The sequence below is a fragment of the Squalius cephalus genome (genome assembly GCF_949319135.1).
Source record: "Squalius cephalus genome assembly, chromosome: 1".
In the NCBI taxonomy this organism is placed as follows: domain Eukaryota; kingdom Metazoa; phylum Chordata; class Actinopteri; order Cypriniformes; family Leuciscidae; genus Squalius; species Squalius cephalus.
This window is the reverse complement of record NC_137122.1, coordinates 9,958,123-9,982,967: the sequence shown is the minus strand read 5'-3', so window position 1 is coordinate 9,982,967 and position 24,845 is coordinate 9,958,123. Positions and strand designations below refer to the sequence as shown.

The 24,845-nt window shown below is 37.2% G+C and overlaps 1 protein-coding gene across 15 annotated transcripts; it reads left to right on the top strand.

Annotated features, from left to right (window-relative positions):
- The first annotated feature begins 1,567 nt into the window (after window positions 1-1,567).
- Window positions 1,568-24,845, top strand: LOC307162443 (uncharacterized protein). 15 transcript variants are annotated; one of them, XM_079877732.1, is made up of 6 exons: window positions 8,084-8,314; window positions 9,358-9,604; window positions 12,388-12,534; window positions 17,715-19,422; window positions 23,022-23,113; window positions 23,391-24,845. In XM_079877732.1, exons 4-5 carry the CDS (start codon window positions 17,720-17,722, stop codon window positions 23,065-23,067), a joined length of 1,749 nt encoding a protein of 582 aa, XP_079733858.1. In that variant the 5' UTR covers window positions 8,084-8,314; window positions 9,358-9,604; window positions 12,388-12,534; window positions 17,715-17,719; the 3' UTR covers window positions 23,068-23,113; window positions 23,391-24,845. The 15 variants fall into 15 exon arrangements, with proteins under 15 accessions (XP_079733862.1, XP_079733867.1, XP_079733863.1 ...); XM_079877730.1 differs by having other exon boundaries at window positions 8,135-8,314; window positions 9,363-9,604; window positions 23,019-23,113; XM_079877729.1 differs by having other exon boundaries at window positions 8,211-8,314; window positions 23,019-23,113.

The following is a 24,845-nucleotide window of genomic DNA, read 5'->3' as shown; positions in this document are numbered from 1 at the left end:
TACAAAGTGTGTGTATGTGTAAAGCTACGTTGACTTATGTTATTCATACAATACCTACTCACAAATAAACATCAAAAACAAAGCCGGCAGGGTTTTTTTCCACTGGAGTACTCACGTGAAGGATGCGTGCACAACTATCATCATGCTGTTAGGCAGTAGCACCCCTGCGCTGGGTGCGCCCCTCCCCCTATAATTGTTCTGTCTCGCGGAGGAGCTAATTTGTGTGCATCTGTGTGAAACACGCATAGGAAAAAAAGAATGACAGAAAGAACGGCTCCCCTCCAGCCGTGACTCGGCTCCCATCGTTCATGTTTATGAGCCGTTCAAAAGAATCGGTTCGTTCGCGAACGTCACAACTCTAGTCTAAAAGACAATTTTCACCTGAGATTCAGACCCAGACAGCAACCTAGTGCTACCAGATGTGGGCCGGATCTGGGCCGACACTATGTTGCTGTCTGGGGAACCAAATTACTAGGGGGACAAAATGATTTTAGAAAGATGGCAGCGTCATTATTTATTTTTACACAGAGATTGGTTGGTCTGTTAGTAAAATCTGTTGTGCATAATAAACAAATGGAGATAGTTGTCTCCAAAAAATGGGGAGAAGCACTTTTCATGTTTTTTTTTTGTTTGTTTTTTTATGTTAGACCGTCAAAACAACAAATAAAATGTCGCCTGCTCCGCCCTGGCCTCCCGTCCTGCTGCAATCTCCAGGCCTTTCCTCTCCATGGACCTGGAATCCGCTCCTTAAGTGGGGGGCTCTGTTATGATTCCTGCCTTGTGTTCCCCTTGTCTTGTGTGGACTTTTATTATTTCCTGTTTTGTGCCACGTTTTTGTAGTCCTTTGTAGTTTTTCCTGTTGATTAGTTAATGATTGTTCCCAGGTGTATCTTGTTTCTTCATTACTTAGTTAAGCCTGTTTGTCCGTGTGTATTTAAAGCCCTTGTGTTTCACTTGTTACTTTGTCAGTTGTTGTAAGTGTAATGATTGCCTCTGTGGCATTAATATTGCGGATAGAGAGATCATACTGAGTCAACTTGCAGATTTACTTTCCAAAGCAGATGGTCTTTCACGTCTAGCTAACTCTGCTACATCTCTTTATGTTGATGATCAGACTTCCAGGATAGTTCACCAATGTTTATTTAATTTCTTTTGGAAAAATTAGAAACACTATATCATAAAATCTGTAGTTATAAATTCTTGTGAAAAAGGGATACTTCACCAATTAGCATTAAGTTTTGTATCATTAGAAATTCTGTAGTATTTTCAAATGCCTGAATTCCCTCCCTCATCTTTTGCTTTGCCTTTTATTTCAGACACATCAGAGGTTTAATATTTACATTTCATATTTGTTGTTTCGGATGATCTTTTGTGACTTCAGCTCAGAAATATTTGACTTTTTTGTACACAAAAATGTATATAATAAATTTAATTGCTGTACTTTTTGAAATAAAAACTGCTTCCTTCCTCATTATCATGCATTGAAAAGGAGTAAAATGAGTCTCTGATCCAAAACCCACAACAGATGGCGCTAATTCAAGCCGCCAAGTAAGAAGAAGAAGAAGAAGAAGAGTTTCAGCGTCGAGTCTTCTGAGGTGAGGAGAGCAGTTCACGGTATATTGGCTGTCGGCTCTTGCGTCATCAGGCTGCGTCGCGAGTGGACACGATGGCGGCAATTCAACACGAGTAGAGACATTGCTGAAGAGGAAGGTTTTTGTTTTGTTTTTTCTTAGTTGCCCTAAATTTGTTTTGTTTGTTTTTGTTTGCGGGTTCAAGGCATAATCTGATTTGTGACTGGATCAGAATGGCAAATTATAGTGGATTTTCAGAGGATGAAGATATGCAGATGGGTTGGGAAAAGAGTACGAGTAGGAAAGGAGGAGGAAAAAAAGAGTATAGAAATAGTCAGATGACAAATAAGAGAACATTAGAAGAGGATGAAGAAAGTCAAGAAGTAAGGAAAAAGATAATGATGGAAGAGTTTAAGATCATTCTTAAATTTAAAGTGGGGAATGAAATTACATCGGTTGGCCTGATCACTCTTACAAATGGATTGAAGAAAGCGATTGGGGAAATAGAAATGGCGAAAGTGTTGCGGGATGGAAGTCTATTGGTGAAATGCAAAAATGCTGAGCAGAAAAATAAAACTATGAAACTGCAATCAGTATGTAAAAAAGAAATAGTGGAGAAAAAATAATTGGTGAAAAGAAAGGAACTAAGGGAGTGATAACAGGAATTCCCATTGAAGAGAATCTGGAAGAACTAAGGAAAGTGATTAAAGGAGGAGTGATCACAGAAATCACTCGAATGCAGGCTTTCAGGAATGGAGAAAAAACTGATAGCGAGTCCGTACTGTTACAGTTTAAAGATGAGGTGCTTCCTATGAAAGTGATGGTAGGATACATGAGCTTTAACGTCAGAGAATATGTTCCTCCTCCATTAAGATGTTACAAATGTCAGCGGTATGGACATACTGCAAATGTATGTAAAGGGAAACAGAGATGTGGAAGATGTGGAGGAGAACATGCATATGGAGAATGTGGGAGTAATGTTACAATAAAGTGTTGTAACTGTGGAGGGAACCATACAGCAGCATACGGGGGCTGTGAAGTCCAGAAAAAGGCAGTAGAGGTTCAAAAAGTGAAATCAAATCAGAAAGTAACATATGTAGAGGCTGTGAAAATATGTAATAATGAAAGAGGAAAAGAAGACATTGGTACGAATAAGAAAGGAATGGGGTCAGAACAGGAAAATACAGGAATGTCAATGGATAGGATAGTACTTTTTGTAGCATATGTCATAAATTGTTCAGAACAAGCAAAAACAAAAACAGAGAAGATTAAAATCATAGTTAAGGCAGCAGCTAAGTTCCTAAACATGAAAGATTTGTCATGGGAAAAGATACATGCTGACCTTAATCATGGAGAAGGGAATGCAGATACGGCTTCTCAAAGCATAACTTAATGTTGGTAATTCAATGGAATGCTAGAAGTTTGTTAGCAAATGGATATGAGTTTAAGGGATATATTGATAAACTAGGAAAGAAACCAGATATCATTTGCATTCAGGAAACATGGCTCAAACCTAATCTGGAATTCATTTTTAAAGGATATAATACCATACGTGAAGATAGAAGAAATGGAATTGGAGGGGGGTGTGCAATATTTATTAAAGAGGGTATAGTATATAGGAGGTTAAAAACAATACAAGAATTAGAGGTAATAGTTATTGAAATATGGAACAAGAAAGAAAAGATTAAAGTGATTAACTTCTATAACCCATGTAAAAAGCTAGAGAGAGTAAAACTAGAATTAATACTGGAGGAGTGGAGAGGGAAAATTATTTGGTGCGGGGATTTTAATGCACATAGTAAGGTGTGGGGTGGAAAAGAAGATTTAAATGGAGAAATTTTAGAAGAAATAATGGATGAAAAGGAATTAGTATGTCTAAATGATGGGTCTGGTACAAGGATAAATTTAAGTAAGGGTATAGAAACCGCAATAGATCTGACGTTGGTGTCCCAGTCTTTGGTAGGGATAAGTAGTTGGGAAGTAAATAAGGAAAGTACTATAGGGAGTGATCATTATCCTGTATATACAGAAATTGGAATAGTAAGGAATATGCAAAAGAAAGAGAGAGTAAGTAGGTGGAAATTTGAGGAAGCAGATTGGAACAAGTTTAGAATATTGTCCAAAGGAAAATTGAAGGAGGTTTGTATAAATCAGGGAGTTGAAGATCTGAATGAAGAAATAAGTAGTATTATTTTAGATGCAGCAAAATAATCAATACCAAAAAGGGGAGGCAGTAGTAGAAAGAAAATAGTTCCGTGGTGGACGCAAGAGTGCACAAAGGTAATTAAAGAGAGAAATAAAGCATTTAAAGTTTTGAAAAGAACACATAACTTTCAGAATTTAATTGAATATAAAAGGAAGCAGGCTGTGGTAAGGAAGACAATAAAGAGAGTTAAGAAAAACTTTTGGGGGAAGTATTGTGAATCTCTAGGAAGAAGTACACCATTAGATAGAGTATGGGGTATGATTAAGAGAATGTCGAGCCCGATCTCACGGGAAAACGTACAAATTCTACGAGGTGGCTTATTCGTACGAATTCATACGACCTGACTCGTACGAATTAGTACGTTTTTTGCAAAATCGTACATATTTTACGAATTGGCCAATTCGTATGAATTCATACGAATGACCTACCCCTGACCCCGCCCCTAAACCTACCCATCACGTGGGTTTAGACAAATCGTACAAATTCGTACGAGTGAGGTCGTACGAATTAGTACGAATTAGCCAACTTTTTATCATTCGTACGAATTCGTACGAATTGGTCGTGAGATAGCGTTGGAATGTCAGGAAATAAAAGAGAGTATGGATATCCTATAATGAAAGAAGGAGAGAAAGTAATAGTAGAGAGCAAAGGTAAAGCAGAGTTGCTGGCAAGGACATTTGTTAAAGGAGTCATAACCTAGTCTTAATTTGGATACCTACTGCTGTATTATAGTCTTTCATGCCCTTCTAAAAAATAAAAGTGGAAAAAATAAATAAAAACAGAGCTCCTAAAACCTTTATTTCTGAAGGCATTATTGTCTCGCGAGATCTGATGCGATGTTTTGGCTGTCGTGGACGTAGAGTCCATTCCCCGTGTTTACCTTGAAGCTAACGTTACATACAATAGCCGCATTAGTAGTTAGCTGCTGTTTGTTACACACAGTAGAGCAATAAAAACAGTCTTACCGTTTCAATTTCAGGCAAGTCCCGGATGGTTGGAATGGCACCTTTTTTCAAACGGAGCTTCGTGGCCAACTTCGCCTGATATTGGCCCAAATTTGTGAATGATTCCGGCGTAAAATGTTTAGCGCAGACACCGAACAATAAGCCAGTTGAAAGTGTTGCTGGGACAGCGTCATTAAAAATGAATTTTATCCACTGGTCCCTGATAGTTTGGTCCGTTTTTGGTATAGAAAACACATTCACATGTTGTTTCTGGCAGTCAACCACAGAGCAACTCACGTGTGCACTCGGTTTCTCCATCTTTCGCGACTGAACTGAATATGAGGGGGAGAGGGGAAGGGCGGGCTTCCTGCTGCGGTGTCCATATATGGTATATCCTGCGTCAAGACGGGGCTGAACATAAAATGGTATATCCTTGACGTCAAGACGGGGCTGAAATCAAAATCTCGTTTTTTAGTGCGCGTGCACGTGGGCTATTTTACAAACCCTGAGGTAAACAAACGCTTCACTTTTAAATATCGGCTTCCCGGCCAGTGTATAATCATTATGCAATCATAACATACATTGATTCTCGTGGAAAAGGGAAATTTGCAGGTTATGACTCCTTTAAAATACATAGCAATGGTAATTTGAGTAATGAGGAAAAGAAACAGAGGGAAAAAACAGTAAGAGATAGTGTCGAAGTAATACAAGTTGATGGGGATAATGAAAGTACCATAAATGTGATGTTTACAATGGGTGAGTTGAATAATGTGTTAAGAAAGTCAGGAAAAACAACGCCAGGGAATGATCAAATAAGTTATTGTATGATAAAAAATTTAAATGATGAGAGTAAAGAAACGTTATTAAAGTTATATAATAAGGTATGGGAAGTGGGATGTTTGCCAAAACAGTGGAAAGAATCAATAATTGTCCCCATATGTAAGACAGGTAAGGATCCGACTTTGGCAGAAAGTTATAGACCGATTGCTTTAACTTCACATATGGGAAAAATTATGGAAAAAATGATAAATGAAAGATTAAAGTATTATTTGGAGACAAAATAATTGATAAAGGATTACCAGAGTGGGTTTAGAAAGGGACGAAGCACAATAGATCCGGCTATATGTTTAGAGAGTGAAATTAGAAAAGCTCAAATTAATAAAGAAAGTATAGTATCTGTATTTTTTGATGTTGAGAAGGCGTACGATATGTTGTGGAAACAAGGACTAATGATTCAGATTTATCAAATGGGAATAAGAGGGAGAATGTATAGTTGGATCAAAAACTTTTTAACTAATAGGTGGATCGCAATAAGAGTAGGGAAAGAATTGAGTACAAAGTATTTAGTGGAAAATGGAACTCCGCAAGGGAGTATAGTTAGTCCAGTTTTGTTTTCAATTATGATAAATGAAGTGTTTAGTAGAGTTGATAGATCTATAAGTGTTGCTTTATTTGCAGATGACGGTGTTATGTGGAAAAAGGGAAGAAATATAGAATATTTAGTGAGGAAGATGCAAGAGGCAATTGGGAAGGTAGAGAAATGGGGAATGGAATGGGGTTTTAGGTTTTCAGTGGCAAAGACCAAAGTAGTCTGTTTTTCTCACAGGAAAAATCAAGAACAGATTCAACTTAAACTTTATGACAAAAATCTAGAGAGAGTGGAATGTTTTAAATATCTCGGGATATGGTTTGACAAAAAACTTAACTGGAAAATACATATTGAGAATGTTGTTGAAAAATGTAAAAGAATATTGAATGTAGTAAGGTGTCTGAGAGGTAGAGAGTGGGGAGCAAGTAGGACCTTGTTGAAAGTAGTATATATAGGTTTAATTAGGGCAGTTATTGATTATGGATGTACAGTTTACCAGTCTGCTTCAAGAACATTATTAAAAAAGTTGGATGTTATTCAAAGTCAGGCGCTGAGACTATGTTGTGGTGCTTTTAAAACAACCCCAGTAGCAGCATTACAAGTAGAAATGAATGAAATGCCATTGGAGATTAGAAGAAATCAGTTAACATTAACGTACTGGGCAAATTTAAAAGGGCATAAGGAAAGACATCCGACTCAGAAGGTGTTACAACCTTGTCAAGAAAGGGAAAGACGACAGATTAAGAGCTTTGGTTGGATAATAAGCGATGCAGTCAATGAGATAAGGATAGGAGATATTATGGTAAGTCCAACTGTGCCATTATCTAATGTTCCACCTTGGTTATTAGGGGAGGTAGAGGTAGATTTGCATTTTTTAGAGTGGAAAAAAGAGAATAATATTGATAGGAGTCAGGTTAGTAAATACCTAGAGGAGAATTATTCTATGTTTACTAAGATATATACAGATGCATCAAAAACAAAAGATAATAGAGTAGGAGCTGCGTTCATTATACCAGAAATGAATGTTATGGTTAATAAGAGAGTAAATGATAATTTATCAGTGTTTACAGGAGAAAGGCTGGCCATTCTCTTAGCCCTTGAGTGGGTTGAAAATAGTAGGTCAAGGGAAGTGTTAATAGGGTCAGATTCAAGCAGTGCGTTAACCAGTATTAAGAACATGCAATCAGAAGCAAGACAGGATATTTTGTTGGAAATAGCCCAAGCTGTTTATAGAAGTAATAGAGTAGGAGTAGTAGTAAAATTCATCTGGATTCCAGCCCATATAGGAGTGGAAGGAAATGAATTGGCTGATAAATATGCCAAAAATGCTACAAAAAAAAAAAAAACAGAGATAGATATGGTAATAAGGTATAGTAAGGCGGAAGTTAAAAGCATAATCAAAGCAGAAATGAGGAAGAAGTGGCAAGAGGAGTGGAATATAGAAACAAAAGCGAGAATGTACTACAGTATCCAGAAGAGGGTAGGAGGTATGAGAGAAAATAATAGGAATAAAAAGGAAGAGGACATAATTTCAAGAATGAGATTTGGGCATACTGGATTAAATAGTACGCTTAAAATAATAGGGAAACATGAGACTGGGATGTGTGAGGTCTGTAATATTAACGAAACAGTAGAACATGTAATTATTAATTGTCATAGGTATAAGGAAGAAAGGATGAGGCTGAAAGACTGGTTTAGAAAAGAAAAAATTAGATTTGAAATGAAGGAAATATTACAAATGAATTCAGGGCATGTAGGGTATAGAGCGATATTTGTGTTTTTGAATAAAACAGGGCTTAGTAGAAGGATATGAGTTTAGTTGTATTAGAAAGTTATATTTAAAAATAATGATAATGTATGAATATTAATAATGTTATTAGATATTTATGAAGTTATTTATTGGTTTATTTATGTATGTATGTACACTCCATATCAGAAGGTGGCGGTAATGCACACTTAAAAGTTGTTTGCCAACCGCCATAAAAAGAAAGAAGAAGAAGAAGTTCATAGATAATACAGTAAAAAGTTTATTGGAGTATGGAGAGAGTGGGGAGGGTAGGAAAGTGATATTTGGTTTTCTGAGGATGACTGGATTAGATAGGAGGATTTAGTATGAATGAGAACTAAGGGTAAATAAAATCGATAGGTGGCAGTAATGCAACTTAAAGGATGCCAGCTGCCTTAAAAACCCAAAAAGAAGAAGAAGAAGAAGAAGAAGTTCACGGTATTTCTCATATTTACACAACCATCACACACACTTTATAGAGTTTGATTAAGCGACAGACTCATTTCTGTATTGTTTTCATCGATCACAGCGATACTTGTGCGTCTTTTCTGGCGTCTTCCTTCTGAAATAAACATTTAGTGCAGCAGCAGCGAGCATGAGGAGAATATGTTGAGTTCATTCAGACCTGAGCGAGTTTGTGTTCGTTGTTTGTCTGATTGTCTCGATGTTTGTGTGAGAACTGTTACTGAATGTCAAGTCAGTTCTACCCCTTTTCCACCAACAAGAACCGGGTGCTGGTTCCGGATGCTGGTGAGATCCGTGAGAGGAACTGATGAGCTTATAATGAGTTTTTTTTAGGATTTGTCAGTTTTGAATAACATTAGTGCAATGATACTTAAATGAGGTGGTTAATTAAGTTTGGTTTTGTTTTGTTTTATTTGTGTCAGATGGTGAGAAATAACAGTATTTTCTTTCAATAGAGCAGTTTCACAGGCTTTTATCATCTATCCTGACTCACATAATTTGTTTTTAACGGTTAAACACTCAGAATAAAGTGAGATGATCTGCTGATGATCCTGAATGGCTTGTTGAATGAGTGTTGATAGTCTGAGGCTCATCAATATTAACAGATCTGCTGAAAACTCTTTATTTCATGACAATAGTTCCTGTTTTCACCTCATTTATTATGCTGATGTCTTCAGATCTCCTGTACATTGACTCTAAAGCTCATTTCATTGGTGTCAGCAGACTATTTGTTGCTCAAAAATATACATTTATTTCTGTGTCCATACTTTCAACTGTTTTTTTTTTCTTTTTCTGTCCATTGTTAATATTTGGGAGACATTATGATGTTTATATTATTTATCATTTCTATTTTCTGTCTATATTGTAATGCAAAATGTAGGACAGTGTTCTGGTTAGCCATAACATAAGATATAAATTTGCATCAGTTACTTTACTTCAGACAGACATAAATACTTAGATGTGATATTTATTATAAAAACAAATTCAGGAACTGATATTATTTTTTATTTTGTCAGATCAGCTCCTCCCACAGCAAGCACATCATCAGTGAAGCTCCTCCCACTGCAGTTACATCATCAGTGAAGCTCCTCCCACAGCATTTCTCCCTGTAAATTCCCATCAGCTACAAGTAAAGAGGAGCATCAGAGCATCAGGAAGAGCTGAAATCTGCAAAGACTGAGTTTATTAAAGAGGACAGTGAGAACATGAGTGATCCAGAACCCTGCAGAATGAAACACACTGAAGATCCTGAAGAACAGAGAGGTTGGTGTTTATTCTTCATTCATTCATGATGCTGAAGAACATTCATGTTAGAAACATTCAAGCACTTCATCACATTCAGATAAACAGTTAAACTGTGAAATGGGTACAAAAGTTTACTCTGAGATGGTACAGAATGTTTTTTGTTTGTTTTCAACAAATGGTCAGTAAAGGGAGGTTTGAGAAATTTGTATATTGATTGTCAACATCAGATCAAGCTAAATACTATTTTATCTGTTTTATTTGACATTTATTTTATTTCTGGTTCCCAATTTGCTAGCCTGGCAAGTGTTGTGGAAATAATTCTATTCGAAAAGTGAGGAGGAAGGAGACAAGTGGAACCTTTGAAAAGTCAAAGTATCAAAAAGTGTATTTCTTGCAAGAAAGTGGCATTCACATACAGAGAGCATCTGATATGAGAAGGCAAGGGGTTAGTTCCCTTTGCCAAGGTTATATACCCCTAACACATCCTGGGTAGGCTGCATCTGTCTCAAAAGATCGCCTTGTTTACCTTAAAAGGAAGCGTCTTTGTTCAAGATCTCTTGTCTAACATAAATTCTATCTAGACAGAACAATACCATGTCTGCAAAAGCTTCCTGTTCTTAGAAGCTGCTCGAATTCACACATTTTGCCTATCTCTCGTTCGATCAAAGCTGCGCACATATTTTTCACACTTGGAGTACACGTAGTCCCTTTGCTACTTGGTCTTCTATAACCCATAACATTTTGTTCCTGCAAGCTTGTCTTAACTTATGCATTTCTAAAAGCTTGGTTACATATCTTTAATAATGTGCTTTAGCTTATATGATTATATTTCTTTAAATGCTTATGAGTAACAATAAATGTTCAACGTTAATACAAGTTGTACACACCCAGAAGTAAAAACACATCTAAAAGTAAAAGAACACATCTAAATGTAAAATTTCCATTACACTCACCATAGACACGGCTCAATCCGAGGGGCGGGATAAACGGCTGTCTTTCAGATTCCCTCTGCACACAATAGGACAGCGCTTCAACCAACCAGAGCGTTTTCCCAACAGCGGAGCTAACGTTAGCTGATAGATTCAACTTTTGAATCTGGCCGGCAAAACGACGAACACATCTTCCTTTTTTAGGAATGACTTAAGTGCTGTTATTTGCTCTTTTCTCAAAGAAAAGCTTAAAGGACAAGTTCGGTATTTTACACTTAAAGCCCTGTTTACAGATCGTTTCTGATGAAATAGAACGGTTAAGATTAAAATTTGGACACATGCCCCCCCCCCCCACCCCCCACCCCCCACCTACACAATGGCAGCCTATGTGCACTGGAACAATCCTTCATAAAACGCTTTGTATTGGATGAGCTGTGTGAGGTACGGTATTACTCCGCCTCTGCTTCTTCTCTGTATTCAATTAAATGCCAGTGGTTTGTTTGCAATTATCGCCACCAACTGGGCTGGAGAGTCTATTATTCAAGCTCTCAACGGAAGAATCTACGGGTGTGAGACGTTTGGAAAAATAGATCCACAGTTTTACAACGAATGGTAAAACACCTGTTGGAAAGCATCTTTTGCAGTGATTTTTGTGTGACCCAATTTAGGTTTTTACAGCTCCAAAAGTCAATGGAGAGTTGCTAGACCACACTGGCTGCCAAATCATTTTTGCTGCCGCTAGGGTGCGTCTAGATTTCTAGGCTACCAATTTGCAACAACATTACCAGAATTTTTGTCTTTTTCAACATAGTGTACACTTTTTTTTTTTTTAGGAGTCATCAGTAAACATCAAGTTACTGATAAAGTTGTATTTGTCAAATATCATACAAGTTATTCATAGTTATAGAGATTCTTCTTACATTAACTTTGGTAACAGAGTTGATGAATGTGATCTACACTGTAGAGTGTGTGTAAAACTCTACAAGTGAGACAATGGATTGAGATTATTTTCTTGTCCTCCCATCATGCAGCAGAAAGACCCCAGATGATGTCACTTCCTGTGTGTCACAGTTTTAAGTTGGGCTGCACAATATATCAAATATATCGAAATATCGCAAAGTAGGGCTGAACGATTTTGGAAAATAATTTAATTGTAATTGCGAATTTTTCTTTCTTTTTTTTTTTTTTTTTTTACCAATATTGCGATTTATCATGTGATTTACTTTTTAAGTTCTTTGTCTTCTGTATTATTCGACAAAGATAAGCAATAAATCATTGTATAGTAGGGATGGGAATCTTTAGGCACCTCATGATCTACTATTTTTCTTAATTAATCTTATTAATAACACTTAAAATCATTATTTAATTGCATGTGTCATTATATGCATTATCAAAAACAATTATTAAATTAATATGTTAAGAATTTTAAATAGGCTATATAAACTAATATAGCTTCAAAATACAAAAGCTAGTAAATAACAAAGAGGAACAAAAAAAACATGCACTAATTTCAGTATTTAAAAGTGAACTCTTTCTGTTCAGGAGCTGTGAGTGATTTTATTTTTTTCTCAGTTTAGATATGATAAGCTGCATTCACACTAATGCACAGATCTCTTTTACATTTACATTTAGTCATTTAGCAGACACTTTTGTCCCAAGCGACTTACAAATTAGGACAAAATTAAGCGAGTCATGACGAGGCAAAAGCAACACAAGAAGTGCTCAAAATACGGAGTTCAGAGTAGCATAAGCCCGATAAGCGAGGATTAAAGGAAAAATGAAAGTTGTGTTTTTTTTAGTTTTTTTTTAGTTATTTTAGGTTAAGTGTTCACGGAAGAGAAGGGTTTTCAGCTGTCTTTTGAATGTTGCCAGGGATTCTGCATTCCGGATGAGGGTGAGGAGATGAGGAGATCATTCCACCAGCACGGAACTGTGAATGAGAAGGTTCTGGAAAGTGATCTTGTGGCTCTCTGTGATGGAACCACGAGCCGTCGCTTGTTGACCGATCGTAGGCTTCTGGTAGGGATGTAGACTCGTAAGAGTGAGAGAAAGTAGGAGGGAGCTGAGCCTGTGATAGATCTGTAAGCAAGCGTCAATGCCTTGAACTTGATGCGAGCAGCGAGAGGTAGCCAGTGCAAACCTCTTTTGAAATATAAGATGTAGTTTGTTAGTATATATTATATATATTAAAACAAAGTGTTCTTTCCTGTATACCAGGCCTATATGTGTAGTGTGCCAAGTTGATGCTACATCTGCAGACTGCTTTTCTCTCGCGTGTCACGTGACAATGCAGTAAAAAACGCAGTAAAACAACGCAGTAAAAAATCAACGTTTTTTACAACGCAGTAAAAAATCGTGTTTCATCATATTGCGATATTATCACTGGTAACTTCTATAACAAAGTAAAATCCTCACTGAAGTCATTCAACTCATTTGATATTTAGAAGGAAAAATATTGATTAATACCTTGATTATAATCACTCATTACATATACACTGAAGCAGCAGTGGATTCACCATAAACTAGAGATGTTCCGATACCCTTTTTTCCTTCCCGATACCGATTCCGATACCTGGACTCAGGGTATCGGCCGATACCGAGTACTAATCCGATACCTGGGTGTATATCTATACAGCTGCAATTCATACTAGCCCTGTATGAATTGATATAATTATTTTATAAAAGGTATTTTAGTTTTACAATATAACTGTATAAAAAAGTGCAACAAATAAATCTATGAATCTAAAAAATGATATATGAATAATAGGGGTCCACAAAATTCACGGTTTGGTTCGATACCATACACTGGTGTCACGGTTCGGTACGTTTTCAATACAGCAAAAGGAAAGAAATGCCAGAGAAATTTCCTTGATTTACATTTTTTATTAATTTATTTTTTATTAAAACTAACATCATAAAGTATGATAATTTTTTTTACTTTGAGCAATGATGGAGCTATACTTGACATATAAAACAAAAACAGCTCCTTATAAAAAACAATTAATGTAATATTGTAGTAGTGATAAACAAAGGTTTATTTTATTTCAGATTAACATTTGAGGGCAGCAATTTTATTCATAATGTCAAAATAAAACCAAACGTTACTTGAAAGCACAATGTTTCTTCCAGGTTTTCACGCGCTGTTTGATCCGTTAATAACGGAGAAATGTGAATGCTTCTCACTAGATCTCGCAGCGATGTTAAATGATTTCAGTGGCGAATTCAAATGCTTTCTTTACTGGATCTCTTAGTACTGTGTAACAGTGTCGCTTGATCAAGATCGGCTCACGCTGCACTGGTCCAAACTGTTTAATGGTCCGTGAAGCACAAAATAACGAGTAGCACAGTTTTGTTCCGTTTTCATTACGTTTGCCATTTGATGTTGGGCGCCAGCGTCTCTCTTACATTATGCGCTTGCTGCGCGCCTACATTTGAAAATGTGTGTTTTCATTTCTTCTTCGCTGCTCTAAACAGTGGTTGCTTGTGGCAACAGCACAACTTCCTGTGTTGCCACAAGCAACCACTGTTTAGAGCAGCGAAGAAGATTTGATCTCCAATTTGCACTGCAGCGTTAAGCAAAGCTAGCGTGCATAACTAGGTATTGTTTAATAAAATGGTATCGGATCGGTACATGGGTAGATGTACTCGCCGATACCGATGCCAGAATTTTTATTGGTATCGGCAGCATTTCCGATACTAGTATCGGAATCGGAACAACACTACCATAAACCCCTGTGGTTTACACTGATGTTACAATAACACTTCTAATGTTACAGTAAAACACTGATGTTCACTTTCTGAAGCTGTAGGAATGTTTTCTTGTCACAAAAATAATGTGAAACATGTATGTTGGTTATATCATCTTACATTTTTTAAATAATTTAAGTTTATTTTACTCACTTCAAGCATTATCATATCACATCACATTTTTCTTCAATATCGTGCAGCCCTAGTTTTAGGAAATGTTTTTGAAAGGAGGAAAATCATGTCAGGAGTTGAGTGAAACATGTAGGCCACAGATAATACTAATAAAATAGTTAATTTAAATCTATTTAAAGCCGAGGCCGCTCTACACTTTGAGCTTGTGAAGTTTCTTCAAACACTGCAACGGTCGTGAAATTACGTCACATTCTGCGGCAGCTTTTTTACAAACACACGTTCAACATATAACTAATAATAATAATAATTAAAAAAATAAACAACCCACTCCACTTGAATGCTGAACGCTTGTGTTATTTCTCACATGGTTATTCACTTGAGCTTGTGTATCTGGTGTCCCACTTTCACATGCGCATGAATGGAAGTCTATGAAGGAAAAGTCTAGTGTGAACGGCCACTAATAATTCAAAACCTTTTTAGTAAAGTAAATATCAATTTCAAAGTTGGTGACAAAATATGGCAGTATTGTATATTTTAAAGGGGGGGTGAAATGCTATTTCATGCATACTGAGTTTTTTACACTGTTAAAGAGTTGGATTCCCATGCTAAACATGGACAAAGTTTCAAAAATTAAATTGTACGTTTGAAGGAGTATTTCTGTGCCAAAAATGCTCCTTCCGGTTTGTCACAAGTTTCGGAAAGTTTTTTTCGAGTATGGGCATGTGTGACGTCAGATGTAGCGGAATTTCCTTATACGGGTCCTAAGGGCACTTCTCCGCGGGCGCGCGCAACCGTAGACCAGAGCAAGAGAGCGAAAGCAGTACGCCCATCAAAGCGCTATGCTCGGCTTTTGGAAGTCAATGTCACCAAAGAAGTGGGTTTTTGGTTGCCAGGGCAAGACAACCCTGCACAGATTCCCAAAGAACCCAGCGTTAAGGGACCAGTGGATGGAGTTTGTTTTTTCAGAGCATCAACGGAGTTGTGTAAGACTGTTTGTTCCCTGCATTTCGACGATGCTTGTTTTATAAACAAAGCCCAGATCGACGGATTTGCAGATCGTCTAATGCTTAAGGATCGAGCAGTCACAATGATAAAGGTTCGCGGTCGTGCGTTGGAACCGGGCGGTGAGTAAAACTGCTTCAAATGTCTCTGTGTGTTGTTGTTAGCTCGGCGCGTTAGCACACAGCTTTAGCTCCGCCCACACGGCCCGCCTCCAGCCACTCTTTTTTTTCCGCAAAGACTTGGTACAGCCTATCTTTCTTTTTTTAAATATAATAAAACTAAAGACTTTTTGGAGATATGAAGGATGCAATACTACTCTATAGGTACTCAAGATTAACAGGAGATTGAGTGAAAATGAGCATTTCACCCCCCCTTTAATGTTAATATCATGTTAGATAATTGTGTAATTTATAGGGCTGCCCCCGACTAAAGATATTCCTAGTCGACTAACACTCCTGCATTTTAGCGATTAGTCGAATAATCGTTCATTTATTATATTAATATAAAAACTTGCGTATATACAAGGAAAGGTATAGTCCAAGTTGAAGTTTAACACTTCCATATGACAGAAAATGCTAAAGCATGATATTAGCGCGTTCAAAATGAAAATTAAGCGCTTAAAACAGAATAGTAAAGCGTTTAAAGTATACAGCGCTTACGGACACAAAAACCAGTGGCCGGAACGTTAGGCTAATTATAACATAAAAACAGCAATCAGACTGTCTGTGCATTTTAATAATTTATTATCAAAAATACAAACTGTAACAGTTACATGTCTCAAAAAAAAAAAAAAAAAAAAAAAACAGTTTTGAATAAAATAAACAAAAATTCGTTCTTTAAAATAAATTAAATAAACTCATTAGTAAAGGCCTAGTACAAAACAAGGCAAAAAATAAAATAAAATAAAAAAATACTGTAGCAAAAACGCTGTTTGGTATAAAAATACAGTGGAAAATTAATATAATTTTTATATTGTTCAAAAGGAAAATTAACAAAAACGAACAATTTAATAAATGCACATGGCACATCGCACAACGCCAAAACTTAGAATAAAAAAGAAGGCGGCAAACAAATCAACAGCCTAAGTATTTGATTAAATTGTTTAGAACAACTATATTTAAGACAAAATGTGGAACAAATAATTTAAAGAACACAAATACAAATAAAAAATATCAGAGCAAAGCCGCAAACTGCCATTAAGACGACGGATGAGTCTTGACCTTAAACAACAAATTGCAAACATCAGACTAATTTTTCTTACAGAATAAAAAACAACTTCTGCATTATATAAAAACGAATAAATAAAAATAATATGTATTTATTTATTTGTATAGCCTACCCCTCATAAAAATACCCGTTTTTTTTATTTTTTTATTTTTTATATAGCCTAACGGATAGCAAACAGAAACACTACAAAAAGGAAATTAAGCATTCTTACCTAAGCTTTCAATTCGATTTTATTTTTTTCATATTATGTGAGAGGAACACCAGCTTGTCCACATTGTTGGGAAGAAGGGAGCTTCTCGACTTGATCACAATGAAGCCGGCCGCTCTGATGGAGTGGATGTGGAAGGGATACAGTTTAGCTGCTTTAGGCGCCGTTCACATATCGCGCCTAAAAACGCGTAGAAAACGCTAGGCGCGCCGCGTTCTCCTTTTTCGAAAGCGCTAGGGCGGTTGCGCTCTGCTAAGCAACCATCAGCCGCACTCTCCGTTACAGTTGTCACGTGACCTACGGTGCGCTTGCGGCATTCTGAAAAGTTGAGATGTTTTTATCTCGATGCGAAGCGGACGCGCTCGGAAAAAACGAGGGGTCTGTACATACCGTATATAAAGTGCGCTTTGGTATACAGCGAGGCACGGGATCTCGTTGATCTCTCGTTGCTTTGATGTCATGTCATACACTGATTGCGCAGCCCCTGATTGCGTAATTTTTTCACGTGATTTTTTTTTGCGACTAACCGACTAATGAAAATGTATTCGACCAAGCCCTCTTCATATCGACTAACGTTTAGTCGACTATTTGGGGGCAGCCCTAGTAATTTATCATATATATTCAATATATTTTGTTAAAGAAACATGGGATTCGTGCCTATGTTTTAAAACTAATAATTGGAAGATAAATTTACCTCATTCATGGAAAGTTTCAAGGACATATAATCAATTTATAAAAAGGCATCAAATTATCATATTTTATAACCGTCTACTTTCTACTATTACATCAGGGTTCAATTTCATGTCCTTTCACTTTATATTTCTCTTTTAATTATGTTAATGTACTGAAAATGAAATTTAATATTTTTTTCATTCATGTCAAGACCTGATGGAAGTGGAGGAGGAGAGAGAAGAACTGAGTGAAGTGGAGGAGGAGAGTGAAGAACTGAGTGAAGTGAAGGAGGAGAGTGAAGAACTGAGTGAAGTGGATGAGGAGAGTGAAGAACTGAGTGAAGTGGAGGAGGAGAGTGAAGAACTGAGTGAAGTGGAGGAGGAACATCATGTCAAACCTGGAGAAAAACCTTTGAGTCGCTCAAAGAATAAAAAGACATTTTTAAAGAAAAGAAGAGCCAAGAAATCTTTCACCTGCACTCAGTGTGGAAAGAGTTTATTAAGCAAACAAAGTTTTGAGCGACACATGAGAGTTCACACTGGAGAGAAGCCGTATGTATGCCATCAGTGTGGGAAGAGTTTCACAACCAAACAGAATCTTGATGTTCACACGAGAGTTCACACTGAAGAGAAGCCATTTAAGTGTGATCAATGTGGGAAAGATTTCAGTCAATCTTCACACCATAAATTACACATGAGGATCCACACCGGAGAGAAGCCATTCATGTGTGATCAGTGTGAAAAGAGATTCTCAAACAAACAAAGTCTTACGATTCACATGAGGATTCACACCGGAGAGAAGCCGTACTCATGTGATCAATGCAGCAAAACATTTAGCTGTGCATCAGCCCTGAAGACACACCTGATAGTTCATACAAAGGAGAAGCCGCATTCATGTTCTGTGTGTGGAAAGAGTTTTTCACTGCTGCAAACTTTACAGAATCATGAGAAAATCCACACTGGTGTGAGAGAGTACATGTGCTTTGAGTGTGAGAAGACTTTTACTAGAGCGGACAGTTTAAAACAGCACCAGAGAATTCACACTGGAGAAAAACCTTACAAGTGTTCACACTGTGACAAGAGATTCAGTCAGTCATCAGATCTGAAAAAACATGAGAGGATCCACACTGGAGAAAAGCCTTACAAGTGTTCACACTGTGACAAGAGATTCATTCAGTCGGCAGATAAAACAACACATGAGAGGATCCACACTGGAGAGAAACCATTCCCTTGTGATCAGTGTGGGAAGAGTTTCTCAAACAAACAAAATCTTAATGGTCACATGAGGTTTCACACCGGAGAGAAGCCATTCATGTGTGATCAGTGTGAAAAGAGATTCTCAAACAAACAACATCTTGAGCGCCACATGAGAGTTCACACCGGAGAGAAGCCGTACACATGTGATCAATGCGGCAAAACATTTGTCTGTGCATCAAACCTGAAGACACACCTGACAGTTCATATGAAGGAGAAGCCGCATTCATGTTCTGTGTGTGGAAAGAGTTTTTCACAACTGGGTCATTTGCATGCACATCAGAAAATCCACACTGGTGTGAGAGAGTACATGTGCTTTGAGTGTGAGAAGACTTTTACTAGAGCGGACAGTTTAAAACAGCACCAGAGAATTCACACTGGAGAAAAACCTTACAAGTGTTCACACTGTGACAAGAGATTCAGTCATTTAATAAATCTGAAAACACATGAGAGGATCCACACTGGAGAAAAACCTTACAAGTGTTCACACTGTGACAAGAGATTCAGTCGGTCAGATCATCTGATAAAACATGAGAGGATCCACACTGGAGAGAAGCCGCACACGTGTGATCAGTGTGGAAAGAGTTTCTCTGTTAAAAGTGATCTGAAGCAACACATGAAGATCCATGCAGTGGAGAAACCACATCACCGCAGTCAGAGATCAAGGTAGGGGTGAACGATATTGACCAAATGTGATATTGTGATATCGATATTAATTTTGATATTTTAAACACGTAAAATTACAAAAGTTATGGGAAAACGCATCAAAATAGATTCATAACAAATAAACACAAGGTTTATTTAAACTGACAGTCATATTGGACTGGTACAACATAGGGATGGGGAAATGAAGCCTCATGAATCACTGAGGCTTTCCCCTGACTGTTCCGGGAAAAGATTCAAAGCTTCGAGAGTATCGAGAACAGCGCTGAGAACAGCGCCATCTGGTGCTTATTTAAAATAAAGCAGCCAGAAGCCTGTGTTAGAAGCTCTGGCAGATGAAGCAACCACAACACACTCCATAGTTTCAATGTTATGTGCACAAATAAAAGCCTTACATGTTTGTGTTTGATTTGTTCATTAAATAAATTCATTTTCCCATTAAAGTGTGATAATAAAATATAATAGCTTATAAGCTTATATGATTCAATAAAATTTAATGTAGGCCTTCTCTCTCTCTCTCTCTCTCTCTCTCTCTCTCTCTCTCTCTCTCTCTCTCTCTCTCTCTCTCTCTCTCTCTCTACACACACACACACACACACACAATGAATAAGGACATTGTCTGATAGGATCATCTGTTATTAAATGTCAATAGCAATAATTGTAAATATCAACCAGACTGAGGCAACAATGACTCGTTAAATACGATCTGGAGTTCGAGCCTTCTGACACCCAAAGAGGAAACGCGCACGTGATTGGACAGAAAGTGAGGCTTCGTTTGTCATCTATCACGTGACTCTAGTAAACCAATACACGCCTCGATACGGGGCTTCACTACAAATTGTGTCGCTTATGTGATACGCGCATCGAAGCTTCAGTGTCATACATAACATCACTAGTACAACATGAATAAATACATAATAACCATGTCTACAGAACAGGACATGTTTTACTGGTTGTATGTACACTACAGTATAAAAACTATAAATAAAGAGCAAGTCTACAGAACAGGACATGTTAGAAACAATAAAAATAAATCTAAAAAAAACAAGTGAAAAGAAAATGTCATGATAAACAGGGTCCATCAACAACCGTGTAACCTTTAGACGGCAATTAAAGGGATATTTCACCCAAAAAGGAAAATTAGCCCATGATTTACTCACCCAACACTTCTCCTTGGCAAACCAACATACTTGTAATACAACATAATTAAAAATGTACTATAAACAGTAGGGGTGCAACGGTACAGATAGCCCACGGTACGGTCCGTACCTCGGTTTTTGGGCCACGATCTCGGTTCGGTTTCGGTACATGTTTTGTGCAGAAAGAGACTGCTATTTCATCCCAAAAATATGTTTTATTTTTCTTATGAGCATAAACAGAATGTCACAGTAGGAAGAACATCAATGTATGGAATAAATTAACACTCTAGTCTGTACTGAACAACACTAAGTAATACAACCTCTTCAACTATCACTTATATGAAATACAAAATGTAAACAAACACACTTCAAAATATTCAAGTGGATCCCAATTCCAAACCTTGATAACTGGTATATGAAGTGATCAATGTGAAAGAAAAAGTGCACTTTTACCTTTAACAAACATAAATTAGCTTGTGCTTTGAATAAAAAAAAGCAGAGCAAAATAATATAATAAAAAAATACTGCATTCAGGATACAAAGTGCAATGTTATTTACTCATCCACTATTGAGAGATTCTTGTGCAAAAAGATGAGTCTATCAACACTGTCTGGTGCAAGGCGAGACCGGTTGGCACTAACGATGTCCCCAGCAGAAAATTCTCAACTTTTCAGAATGCCGCAAGCGCACCGTAGGTCACGTGACAAGAACCAACCAGAGCGCAGCTGATGGTTGCTTTAGCAATGACAGACGCCTCCGGTCCGGAGCGCAACCGCCCTAGCGCTTTGGAAAAAGGAGAACGCGGCGCGCCTAGCGTTTTCTACGCGTTATTAGGCGCGATATGTGAACGGCGCCTAAAGCAAAAACTAAAAGGATCAGCGCGAACTCAATGGCAAAACCGAAGTCCCGCGGGACACGAGGGTAGATTGTCCCGTGCAGGGCTGACCGAACGGTCCGGGATTTTACCGTGTACCGTTGCATCCCTAATAAACAGTAGATGGCGGCAGAGGACCGCTTACTGACTTATAAGCCATGTCCACCAATTGCGCCTTTAAAACTATTCATCACCTGTGATCCGTCACAGCACAGATTTATGTTACAAGGTAAACAATACTTTTTCACCATTGACGTGAGGAAAAGTAACGCAAGTTATACTAGAGGTCGTTCTGGCATTATGCACAACCATGCTATGGTTAGCCAAGCAACTATAAAACTTCGAATTTACACAAATAGGCTGAATTACCTGCCGAGAAGAAAGCAGGCAACTTCGGCGTCTGTTTTAAAATCTTTGCTCCTCATGAGCTCTTTCCATCTGGGAAAAGTTACTCCAGTATTGACTTTGGTCTTGCTGATTTGTCTGTCGCGTTGACGTTTTAATTCTCTCTTTCGCTTCCTTGGCGACTCTGCTAACGTTACATGTCCTCAAATAGGCGTGATCCTCCATCAGCAACCTATCAAATCTGCCGGCAGTCGCGAGCTCGCGAGTAATCTCCCCCTTGCATTCGTCTCTGTGTCACTGAGTGTAAAGCGTGAAAGGCGAAGCTTGAATTTACAGGTATGTCCCTCTTTGGCTAATGTAGTTTCAAGATGGAGGGGCAACATGGCGACCGACATTCGAACCCCTCACCCATATGTACTTTCAATGGTAGATTATAAACTAACGAGAATACTTTATTACTTGAAAGAAGTAAATATACATTAATGAGCACATCTATTTTTGAAAGAACTAAGTGTTTTTTGCTAAGAATCAACTAAAAAAATTACACAGTGTAGCTTTAAAAATGTACTATAAACAGTAGATGGCGGCAGAGGACAGCTTATTAACTTATAAGCCATTTCCACTCCATAATAGTTTTTTCTAGGGCTGCCACTAACGACTATTTTTGTATCAATTAATCTATCAACTAATTTAGTAAAAATTTGTATTCAAACATAAAATAAAAATAAAATAACAATAAATATTAGTAATAACAATAATAAGTCTGAGAAAGTCATGTTCTGAATGTCAATATATCCACATGTTCTGGGCTTCTGTTCAGCACAGCTAGATGAAATAAATAAACAGGACTTCAGTAGTGAAACTCCAAATGAAATCCAAATTTCTATGAAATCCTTTTTTAAAGCAAAAGTAAAGTAGGGCTGCAGCTATCGATTATTTTAGTAATGAAGTAGTTTGCCAATTATTCCACCGATAAATCGAGTAATCGAACAAAAATGTGGTGATAAAGATAGATCCAAGTGAAACAACATCCATTAAAATACAAATATATAATAACAAGCAATAATTGGTTCAAATAAAGTATCAAAGTAAGTAATCATTTGGGTTTTATTGAACAACACTGTTAGGTTACTTGATCAAGATCACTATTTTTTTTAACATGTGATTAGCCTTAGTACTTGAAATATTGATTATTCCTCTCTCATCATGATTGTTAGAAATGAAACTTTGTTTGTTTTTAGCAGAACTGCCAGAAAGCATCTGGAAGGAGAGGACGGAGAGATCCAGTGATCCAGAACCTGCAGAATGAAACATCATGATACTGAAGAACAAAGAGGTTGGTGTTTATTCTTGATTCCTCATTCATTCTTCATGATGAAGAACATGCTGATGCTCACCAGATTTACATTGTTTCATGACCAAACTAGTGTTTTATAACACAAATCATCTTCATGACATTAAAATAGATCATAATCGTGCACAGCCGTTGTCCACCAGATTTGATGAGATTAAAATGACTATTGAATTCATCAGTGATCTTGACTTTGAGCTTCACTTTTCATTTCACATTTGTCTCTCATTTGAAATCTCACTTGATTTAATGTTTCTTTTAGACCTGATGGACGCGAACGGGAAAGCAAAAACAGAAGTCTAAAAAACTCTTCACATGTAAATCAATTCTGAAGGTTCACATGAGGATCCACAGTGGAGAGAAACTTTACATGTGATCAATGCGGGAAGAGTTTCACTCGGGCCTTCGTTCTGAAATCCCTTCTGCCTTCTCATTTAGAAGAAGAGCACCAGAAAAATTACACCGGAAAAAACACTTTCATGTTCAGGAGCTGAAGATGAAGCCGTAACACTTTCAACAGAGACATGAATCTGATATTAATTGTAACTTGTTCATTGTTTGAGATCTGTCGCATTAGTTTTAATTTGTATACATTTTTGTACTTTAAGTAATGATGGATTAAACTCATTATAATTTTATCAACAGCTTGTTGTTATTGTCCAATTTTATGCATTAAACATTCGTTTACAAAGACGTGAAACTCACCGAATGGTCAGGGGTGTTCACTGGTATGCTCACACAAAAATCGCTGCAAAAGATGCTTTTTTTTTTTTTTGAAAGAAACCTAAAATTCTCAGGACTGCAGCATTTGTCCAAAATTTAATCTTAACCGTTCTATTTCATCAGAAACGATCTGTAAACAGGGCTTTAAGTGTAAAATACCGAACTTGTCCTTTAAATCTAACGGTCGCAAAGTTAGCTCAGATCATGTCAAACCGTGCAAATTGTCATTTTTATACTTTGTTCTCAAATTATTGTTGTTATCAACACTACGTGACTATGTATTTAAGGCTATAAATGATCCGCCACCTGCAGCATCCTCACATGCAAAATAGCCTACTAGCCGGGACTCCTTCTTTATGTAATTAGAACCCATTAAAAGCTTACTGCTGTGAATCAGGCTACGGTAAGGAGATGAAAATGTTTTATAGGTGGGTCTAAAAGACAATTTTAACCTGAGATTCAGACCCAGACAGCAACCTAGTGCTACCAGATGTGGGCTGGATCTGGGCCGACACTATGTTGCTGTCTGGGAGACAAATTACTAGGGGGACAAAATTACTTAAGGAAGATGGCAGCATCATTATTTATTTTCTGTTAGTAAAATCTGTCGACTTTAGCAATCTTTGTTGCATAATGAACAAATGGAGACAGTTGTTCCCAAAAAATGGGGAGAAGCACTTTTTATGTTAGACCGACAAAACGACAAATAAAAATACATTTATAATGTGTAACAGACTTTGTTGGATTATGTTATGATGCATTAATTCTGGAATATGTTATGATGCATTAATTCTGGATTATGTTATGATGCATTAATTCTGAATGTACTGGCGGTCGTTTTATACATTGTATGTATGCAATGTATTTTTCCTCTCGAGAAATGCCGTAGATAGGCATGGGTCATGTGCACTTTTGGTACTGGAGTGTCATGGGGGTTTTGGAGTTAGTGATCTCATGTGTTGCATATAATAAAGTGGAGAAGAGTTCAAACGGC

Coding starts and splice junctions, on each gene's coding strand:
- LOC307162443 (XM_079877736.1), top strand. CDS start 9,547: ATGAGTGATCCAGAACCCTGCAGAATGAAACACACTGAAGATCCTGAA. Junction 9,605..17,714: donor AGATCCTGAAGAACAGAGAG/GTTGGTGTTTAT, acceptor ATTCATGTCAAG/ACCTGATGGAAGTGGAGGAG. Junction 19,423..23,018: donor CACCGCAGTCAGAGATCAAG/GTAGGGGTGAAC, acceptor GTTTGTTTTTAG/CAGAACTGCCAGAAAGCATC.